At 42.2% G+C, this 10,443-nt stretch overlaps 1 protein-coding gene across 1 annotated transcript; it reads left to right on the top strand.

The window, feature by feature from the left end:
• Window positions 1–229: 229 nt before the first annotated feature.
• On the top strand, window positions 230–10,203 carry SLC13A2 (solute carrier family 13 member 2). Its single transcript, XM_031591330.2, has 12 exons — window positions 230–331; window positions 2,729–2,857; window positions 3,168–3,304; window positions 3,953–4,179; window positions 4,844–5,024; window positions 5,238–5,360; window positions 6,211–6,432; window positions 6,774–6,859; window positions 7,493–7,614; window positions 8,082–8,243; window positions 9,176–9,313; window positions 10,078–10,203. Exons 1-12 carry the CDS (start codon window positions 230–232, stop codon window positions 10,201–10,203), a joined length of 1,755 nt encoding a protein of 584 aa, XP_031447190.2.
• The last annotated feature ends 240 nt before the right edge of the window (window positions 10,204–10,443 follow it).

Consider the following 10,443-nt stretch of genomic DNA (forward strand, 5'->3'; position numbering starts at 1 on the left):
AAGGAGTTAATCTTCTCCCGGATTTACTGGTTATCAGAAAGGCTGTTGTAAGAAAGTTCTTGATCTGACACTCTTTTGCTGTCCCCTCCCTTCTTTGTTCTCTTCCTTCTTTCTCTGATTACATCCAAAAACAACACCCAGCTGCCAGAGGTCAATGTTTAATATTGCTGTGTGTTTATATAGTCCCCGGGAGCAGCGCTGGGCCTTTCAGCACCGGGCCAGCTCCACCATGGCTCCCTGCTGGCAGGTGGTTCTTGCCTTCAGGAAATACCTGGTCATCATCCTGGTGCCCCTTCTCTTCTTACCACTGCCTTTGGCTGTTCCTACCAAGGTAAGAACCTTTTACACTGTATTTGAGAGCAAAATATCTCCTTAGAGGCGTTCCTTTGAAGAGAACGTGCAAATTTTTACAGGCACTTCATAGAATCACAGCATATCCAGAGCTGGAAGGGATCCATGAATCTAATTTATCTTCTAAGGACCGATTCCAAAAACTGCCTTCTGATTTAATAACATTATCCCATTCATGTCCCCTTTCAGTGTTGGGTATTTTTTCTCATCGTCGCTGCCAGGTAAAAGAGTCACCTCTCACACTCAGATGGATAAGGAAATCTGTTACATCGGGAAACAAAAATACGTGTTTCACTCTTCCTATCATTATTTCCATAATAAACTTAAAAAAAAAAAAAATTTTTTAAATGTCACGTTTTGAAAGACAGAATGCTTAACATTCCTTCGGAAGAAGTTAATTGCGAAAGCCTGCAGCAGTAGGGCAGGTATTTCTAAGCCATTGATCACCCGGACGCAGCAGTGAGAGCAGGCAGAGTGCCAGCAGTTGGATTAATCTTCACTCTCATTTCTCCTGCTCTCCTCATGCAGACAGATCTAACCTCTGCTCTTCAGGTCTCTCATTCCACTCCCAATCCCCTTTCCCATCACTACTGCTCTTCGAATGCCAAGTCCTACCTTTTCCTTTTGATCCCCGCTGATCCTCAGCTTCTGGTCTCCTTCCCAGTTCTTCTCCATTTTTCACTCTGTCTTTTTTTCTGCAGCCCCTTCTTCCTCACTGCTCTTATTTTTTTATTTTTTTTTTTCCTGTACTCATTCTTTTCATCAGACCAATGAGTCAGAGAGTTTCTGGAGCTTGGGCCAGAGGGTTGCAAGCACGAACAATGGAGTTGCACTGGTGGGAGGAGAAATGCAGTAACTGATCAGGCATGTCCTCCTCTTCCCTTGCTATGCAAATAAAATAGCTTAAACTGTCACTTAAAAGCTTACTAAAACGACAAACAGAAAATAACAGATTTTTTTTTTTTTTTTTTTTTTGCTAATTAACTTTCTGTAGGCCAAAGTTAAAAGAAGTTAAAAGAGATTTGGATCACAAACTTTTTGGAGTATCCAGAAGTAGGAGCGTTGCTTTTCATCTCTCTCTGGGGTTGCTGTTACCAGACAATAAGCCCTTGGTTTTGTCAATCAGTGCCATCCATTGGTGCCATCCATGGGTACATCTTCATAACAATAAAATAAGGAAGAAAAATGGCCATCAAAATTGGAAACTGTCTTCAGAGCTTGGCAGAACCAATAATTAAGGTTACTGCCACTCTCATTCAAGATAAGGCTTAAAAGGCCTTAAATCTCTTCAGGACTCTGTCAGTATTACTCTTCCATCCCTGGTAATGTGCCACCAAGATTGCTTTCCTCCACCATTCCTTGGTTTTAACCTCTGTACTCAAGCCATCACCTTTTCAATCTCTTTTTCTTAATTCTTTAGTCAATAAACATTGGTATGCTTTCATTTGTTCCCTCCATTCTGTGTATTTGGGGTGGACATTCTCAATCCAACAACTTTTTTCTCCCAAATCCTTTGCTCTGACCGCTGCTGGCACCTATTATTTGGCTAGCTCCAAATTAAGGAAGACACTGTTTCCTGCACTGTCACTTTCCCATGGTTTTTTGTTTTTGTTTTTTTTTCCAGCAGCCCAGCAGTATGCCATGTTGTGACATGGTATTTTGAATCCTTCTGGTGCCCAAGGCTGAGTTAAATAGTCTTATATAAAATTTAGAGTGGTTGTCTGCAGCAAAACCATGTCTGTTTTCTCAGAAAAAAAAAAAAAGATAATGTGAAACATGAGATCATACTTTCTTCAAAGAAATAACTCAAAGTCAATGGAAGATGAAACTGACCCATGACCAGTTTGTCAGCATTTCAAAGTCTGTACTAAGCTAAAAATCTGATTTTAAAAAATAGATAACAGTATTTCCAGTACAAAGAACGCAGGCTGCTGAACCTACCAGAGGTTCACCAGGGCCACATCCTGAATTGTGCAGAGGAAAATGTGGGGAAACCTTGACTAGATTGAAGATTACTTCTGCAAATCAAAGACAGAAATGAAAAAAAAAAAACAAAAGAGAAAATACCAGCATCAGCAAAACCAAGATATCTATGCAGGAACTGTCAATACCTTATCATAAAAGGTTCAAAGTCATCTATTTCTTGTCTTCCCCCATCAAAGGTCCCAATCACCCCCCACAGTTTTGACAAGGTTGTTGAGTGGTTTGTCATTGGATTAGGATCTGCAGTTAGGGGGACAGATGGGAGAAAAAGACAGAAAACAACCTTTTCCCAAATCCCTTTATCAGGCAATGTATGTAACAACGGGCTGTTGCTTTCTCAGAGTGTAAGTGAGGTGTAGAGCCCATTCTGACTGCCTGCACTCCCTTCTTTCAGGAGGCCCAATGTGGTTATGTTATCATCCTGATGGCACTGCTGTGGTGCACGGAAGCTTTGCCGTTGGCTGTCACAGCACTCCTTCCTGTCCTGCTCTTCCCAATGATGAATATCATGGATTCGACAGCAGTAAGACATTGGGGTCTTGTCTGATGTTGGCTTTTAATGGCCATCTCTTATTTGGGTGTTACAGCCAGGGGGATTTCCAGAGGAAAACATTGCACCAATGTTATGCAGAAAATGAACTCTGTTCATGGAATAGAGTCTGCCTGTGCCCAGAGTGGAGCTGCTAATCTGAAACTGAAGCAAATCCGTTGATCAGATGCAACCTATAGTTAGCATACTAAAGACTTTGGGACGAGGTCCCCCCTCAGAAAACACCTTCTTTCTATCCAATGGTTTCTTATCACTGTTCTCTCCCCCTTGCTCCATGCCATAGGTCTGCAGGGAGTATCTGAAGGACACCAATATGCTTTTTATTGGGGGACTGCTGATGGCCATTGCTATAGAGAACTGGAACCTACACAAGCGCGTTGCTCTGCGGGTCTTGCTCATCACTGGTGTCAGACCAGCCCTGTGAGTAACAGCCACAAAAACGACGTGGGATAGAGGATTTCATGGCATTACTTCCTATCAGCGTTGTCTGAAATCAATTCTGAAAAGTCAGGGGTGCTACTGGGCTTGGGCAGGAGCACAGCTTTGGAAAGTCTTCGGCTGAAATATAGCAAATATCTACTCTGTAAATGCTATGTTGATTGCAAGGAGAAAATGGGGGGATGCTTGTTTTGGAAACAACAAGTGTTTGCCAGACTGGAGCTTTAAGCCATGCAGAGGCTACGTTACCCTATTTAATTTGTCCCAGATCATAAGAAGAGGAAATACAGAAGGAAATTACAAAGCAATAGAATGAAAACGCATATAAGATAAAACCCATTTCATCTGACGTATAATCTACATCTCATCTAAAGAATAATTTTGAGACAAATAACAGAGTAATACTGAAACAAGGATTAGAATTTTATATGAGTAAGAAGAGACTCTTAAATGATAAAGGTAGAATAAATCCACAAAAAAAAAAAAAAAAAAAAGAGATCATTTTCCTTATTGTTTAAACTGATTGCTGGGCATTTTCCAAACCTAGCATTTGTAAACAAAGCTTTGTAACAGAAAAGGGCATGGAAACCCTGAGTTCTGACCCAGCTTCTTCAAACCTGTTTGTTTCAGACTTCTGATGGGTTTCATGCTCGTGACTGCATTCCTGTCCATGTGGATCAGCAATACAGCCACCACTGCCATGATGGTGCCCATAGCACAGGCGGTTCTGGATCAGCTGCACCAGTCAGAAGTGGAATCTGCAGCAGCCAACCAAGTGCTTGAGAACGACAACAAGGCCTTTGAACTGCAAGAAGAGCCAACGAAATCAAACAGCTTCAAAGAAACGGAGGAAAAAGGTGAATGGGCTCTGGGCTCTTTGGGATAGGACGTCCTGATGCCTTTTCACTGGCACAGATGTTGCTACTAAATTCTGAAAAAGGAATTTATCTAAAGCATCCTGACCATTCCTTGCAGCAATTGTGAGGCTCTTCCATGAATCAAAGGCACAGTCAGTTCTACTGACTTGGATGAAGGTCAATAGCTCAATAAAACAACATGTCTAAGCACTGCATTAGCAGAAGACCTCACTCACATTAGGTTTGATATTTCCTCATATATTATGTTAGTTCCACTATAATCTGCTGTGTAACTCGTCAGACAGCGGTCCATCTGAGGGACAGATTCTGGCCTATTTCATGCCTGAAGGTTAGGGATTAAAATGATCTTTCTAATCCAAAGAACGATCTCTCTAATCCAAAGATATATAATCACACAGCAATAACTCTTCAGACTTCATCACATCAACTTCTCCTGAAAAATGGTTATTTTCACTGACAACCAGTAAACATTGACAGAATATCAAAGATTTAACAATGCCAGCCTCCTAAAACAAGGAAATTTGGCTCCTTCAGCTCTGAGTCCATTGTGTCCTAGCCTTCAATTACAGAATTTTACAGACAGAAGATCTTTTCCTACCCAATGTAGCTTCTCTAATCCCCTCATTCCTATCTTGGGACCTAGGTAATAACCATGTTCTGGCAGCTGAGGAAGGCAAAGAGAGAAATGAACACCCTATAGACGAGAAGCACAAGAAACTCTGCAAGGGAATGTCTCTCTCCATTTGTTACGCAGCCAGTATTGGAGGGATTGCAACTCTGACTGGGACAACACCAAATCTGGTGCTGAAGGGACAAGTTGACGAGTAAGTCTAGTTGGATTTGGGAATAGACACCCATTAAGATGCATCTTTCTGCTCCAGCTGACTTCTTGTTCAAACAGAGAAGGAAAATATCAGTTTGCTAACTCTGCAGGGAAGTTGGCTTCTCTTCCTTGGGGAGCCTCAAAACACCTCCTGTTTTTGAATACAGAAGAGACTGCAGAGTTTGGGATGCTGACAGCCCTCTACATTTTGCAGGATCTTTCCCAACAACGACAACGTCATCAACTTTGCCTCTTGGTTCTCTTTTGCTTTTCCCACCATGGTTGTGTTGCTGATTTTGGCCTGGATTTGGCTGCAAATTCTGTACTTGGGCTTTAAGTAAGTACCCTTCTCATACTAGAGCACAGGTCTGTTATTATGTACCCATTACATACTGTACCACGAGTGATTCTTCCATTGATAAGCCTATGCTTGATGTTTACACACCAAGTAGAGAAGCATTCAGACACAAAAGAGACCAGCAGCACTGCACACTGAGTATCTGTTAAAATACTGCAATTTGTTTTTCCAACACCCTGATGAAATCCCAGCAAAATACACTCCATAGCTGGAAACAGGGAGCTCCAGCTGCACACAACCTGTTCTGCTGCATTGCTTTCATGTCCTAGAAGATTGCTGTGCTTCAAACCAGGAAATTGATTTCTGCTGGTAAATTCCCTCATGACGAAAGTTGTGCAGAGCTGCAGGATTAGCATTGTGTCAGTTCCCAGCTCAACACCCCATGCAAACAGCTTTCATTACCACTCTGATACCTGGACCACCACTTTGGTATTATCCTCAACCTCTTTCAATTGGAAAGAGCTTTCTCAATACCTGAAATGGTGTTTCGTTCCTCAAGGTCCTATTTGTAAATCCTCCTTTTCTGTAATTTCAAAAACCTTGGCAACTGTTTGCTTCCTGGCCATCACACAGCGCCAGTCACACTGTTCTTGTCATTATTACCCTGTGTGTATCACACTTTGACAATGAGTTTTTTTTAATCTTGGCAGCAGAGAATACAATACAGTTATCATCTACATCTGTGGCTGCTGATGTCACAACATTATATATATAATTCATATTAACACATATATATATATATAATACAACGTGTCTGACTTACAAAGTTTAGATTCTTAAGACATCTGGCAAATTTCTTTGATATTTCTTGCCCATCTTTTTTTTCTAGTTTTCAGAAGAATTTTGGTTGTGTGAGAGATCCCTCAGCAAAGACCAAGGAGAAACAGGCCTATCAAATTATCAAGGATGAGAACAAGAAATTGGGTTCCATGAAATTTGCAGAGATTGCAGTTCTGGTCCTCTTCACCCTACTGGTACTGCTCTGGTTTACAAGAGACCCTGGTTTCATACCAGGCTGGGCAACAGTTCTCTTCAACAAAAATGGTACAAGGTACTTCTCCTCCTTGCTCTGAGCAAAATTATATCAGGAAACAACTGAATTATAAAGCATAGCCTAGCTTTTCTCTTCCCAAATGATTTCTTTAATGAGGATTCCCTGCTGGTGTATCCTTGCCTAGGCTGTGAATTAATCTAACAGTAGCATTATTTTGGGTAGTCCTGTGTGGCATCAGGATTTGGACTTGATGATCCTTAAGGCTCCCTTCCAATTCGGGATATTCTATGATCATACCAAGTTTAGAAGTAAAATGTGCACTTATTATTGCATTATTCAGTTTCTTCAGTTCCTTATGCACCTAAAACACCACCAATTTTCTGACTGACCCATTGCAGCTTTGTCTCTGATGCTACAGTTGCCATCTTCATTTCACTTCTGCTGTTCGTCATCCCTTCCGAATTTGCTATCAAGAAGCAGACAGGTAAGCTTACTGAAGGCATCAACTGCCAGAACAAGTATGCTGGAAACCTTATGTTTTAGATTCACTAAAGAAATTTCAAATTGCTCTTCCTGTGTAGTTATAGTTTTATGTTTTTGGCATACATTCCATGAAAAGTCCTCTCAGATCTCCAAGTCCAACACCATGCCCACTGACCACGCTCCTCAGTGCCACATCTCCCTGGTTCTAACAGCTCCAGGGATGGGGACTTTCAGTCTCCCAGTGCAGCTGTGCCACTGCATTGCCACTCTTTTGGAGAAATGTTTCCTAATATCCAACCTGAACCATCCCCAGTGCAACCTAAGGCCATTACCTCTCATCCTATCACTAATTATTTGGGAAAAGAGGCCATTCTCTGGATATGTTCCCATTCCTCTAACCCACTCCTACTTTTCATCTACTCTCCTTTGCTTTTTGAATCAATTGCAGGTTATTCATTAATATTTTTGCACATCGAGTTTTAAAATCTCCTCACACACTTTTGGACACCATCCCAAAGCCATGCTGATACAAGGATAGAAATGTCCTTGTATTCCAACTAAGCCTACCTCTCACTGACAAGTACCCCTTTCTTTGGAGAATACAACATACAACCAATTCTTGTTTGGATTGTAGGCAGCAAGACAAAGATCCGAGCGCCTCCAGCTCTCCTGAACTGGAAAGTAGTTCACGAGAAAATGCCATGGAACATCGTGTTCCTGCTGGGAGGTGGCTTTGCCTTGGCCAAAGGCAGTGAGGTAACACTCCTCTGCTTACCTGCTCTCTGTGGGTGTTTTCTCCTCTGCTTTTCACATTTGCTCTCCCAGAACACAAGAGGGCACGCTGGGAGCACCAAACACACGTGGCGGTCGGACAGATTTCATCCTTAGGAGCAGTCCTATAATGAGATGTGTTTTGTAGCCCATGCAAACGACATGCAGCACAATTAACTGTGTTTCTAGAAGAGTGGGTGATTAAGGAAATACCCCATTACACCAAAGATTGTATTAAATGCAATTTAATCAATGTGGCAAGCAGGAGAAGATAACACTTCCAGGATGTGTCTCCCACACGGTCCTTACAGCCTCTACACGCATTTCTGCAGAAAGCAGTTTGTATGAGAAGTTCCATAGGGTAGAATTGATGAGGGAAACATGGTTGGATTGTGATACGGGTACTTCTTCATCAGCCTACTATCCTGACAGGCATTTTTCCTCTGTTCCAGGAATCCGGTCTGTCCGGATGGTTGGGTACCAAACTGACTCCTCTGGAGCATATCCCTCATCCAGCCATTGCGTTCCTGTTGTGTCTCCTTATTGCTACTTTCACTGAGTGTGCCAGCAACGTGGCCACCACCACCCTCTTTCTCCCTATCCTGGCTTCAATGGTGAGTTCAAAATGCCCTTGTAAGGGCAGCTCTCAGGCAGGGGTATGCCCAGTGATGAGAGGTGGCTGGCTGACACCACCAAGCACTGGTTCATGTAATCTGATCAGGAGGCAAGACTTTATAAGCATTCACATACCTATGTATTTATTTAAATTCACACTCACTGAGCGCTCAGTTCAACCTTCCTAAAATCACTGCTGGGGAAAAGTAAAGGGATTAAACTCATTGGCATAGTAGACTTTGCCTTCTGGCCTAAATAATCCCATGAGGTCACTGCCAGCTGTACTCATTTTTTTCTTATTTGTTCTGCACAGAGACAGCAGCAGCAGCAGCATTTGTTTCCCTGTAACATTCCATTACTGTATTTCACTCCAACCACTGGCCTTCCAGAAGTCTGAAGACGATAGCATTAGTCAAGCTCTGTGACCTAATTCAGAATTTACCCAGGAAACTCCTGTTGCAATGATAGATGTCATTCTGCAATGCAAAATGGTGGCTCCAGATTGACATCAGAATAAGAACCACCAAAACCTTTTTGCATAGGACACAGGCACCAATAATCCCTAAAATGACCCACTCACCTTCAGAGTTTCCACCAATAATTTAGTTTTCCTCACAATCTATTTGAAGGCACTTTATAATCTTTTCTGGATTTTGAGTCAAATGCAGTCGTTATCTTTAATTTATACCGTAGCAGCGATTCAAAATCCACAATCAGGAACACAAAGCGTTGACCACAAAACCAATTCTTGCTGCTGCTGCACAAAGATGTTGAGTAGAAGTTGCTACAGCAGACCCAACACATGAGTGGTTACAACGTTTGTGAAAGAAATGATTTCTGGCATGGACAAATACAATTAATATTCTGCCAAAAGGTTTCTATGCATTTCTGTGTATCAAAACCATCACCCGTGCTCTCCCTTCTTGCCTAGGCTCAATCTATCTGCCTCAATCCACTCTATGTCATGCTGCCCTGTACACTTTCGGCATCGTTGGCATTCATGCTCCCAGTGGCCACCCCCCCTAACGCCATTGTCTTCTCATACGGACACCTCAAGGTTATAGACATGGTGAGAAAAACACGTTCTTTTCATTGTTTTCATCACTAGTTTTGATCTTTTTTTCTTCCCCCTCCCTAATATTGGTTCTTCTTGAAAGGGCGTTAGAAAACTCACCTTTCTGAAGTCAAATGGAAAGACAAATATAAATGTCTGAATTAGCGGTCCCTCTATATACAGGGGTCCCACTTTATATACTACTAAAATATATATTTACAGCCTTATCAACAAGCTATTGAGCTTCAGGAAAGCATTCAAGACCTCTTGAAGATGTTCCAATGGCAGCTTGCTGTCAGTCAGAAGTGGCAATGTGTAACTGTTCCAAAAGCCCACGTGTAGATACGATCAGGGATGTCAAGGTGTGCAATCTGTATGATCCTTCTGCAGTGACCAAGGCAAAGCCTGCACCTCTCACAAGGCTGCCCTGATGCCCGTTTCTCAGTATGATAAAGAAAGATGGACAAGGAGTCTTGTCTCTAGGTAACTTCTCCAATATATAACACCAGATACCAATACCAGGTTAGAGGAGAAGGTTCTACACAAGCAGATGGAAAGGATTTCAGGACTTCCAGCTTAACAGCTCTATCCAATGGAAACCCAGTTTCCATTCTACAGATTGAGTCTTGTGAACAAAACCAGTTTAAATGTAATTTGATGGAGGTCTGAGGGAGCCAAAGAGGGAAGCCAGAAAAACTAACCATAAAACAAACCTGATCAGCATGGAAGGAAGAAGAGCATTCAGTTCAATTAATAACATTTTTGCTTTGTAATTCCAGGCCAAAGCTGGATTTGTACTCAACATCCTGGGCGTTCTGACAATAAATCTGGCCATCAACACCTGGGCTTCATCCTTGTTCAAGCTGAATACCTACCCATCTTGGGCAAACTCAACGAATTGCTAGTAACACAAGGGAACCAAAAGCTGCACCTATTAGGACCATAACATGAGCAAGACCATCAGTGACCCAAGCTTTGCTGAGGAAGTGGCTAAGAGACAGCTCTATTCTGTGCAAAAGGACTTGCTATCGATGAGGAAAATCAACCCATTGATAAGATGAGGTAACCTCCTGCCTTTCAGCTGTTCCAGATGTTTTCAGATTTTCTGTCTCTGCAGGGGAGCATTTTCTCCAAGCACTACACTG

Source organism: Phasianus colchicus, chromosome 21 (genome assembly GCF_987193195.1).
Source record: "Phasianus colchicus chromosome 21, bPhaCol1.hap1.1, whole genome shotgun sequence".
NCBI lineage: Eukaryota > Metazoa > Chordata > Aves > Galliformes > Phasianidae > Phasianus > Phasianus colchicus.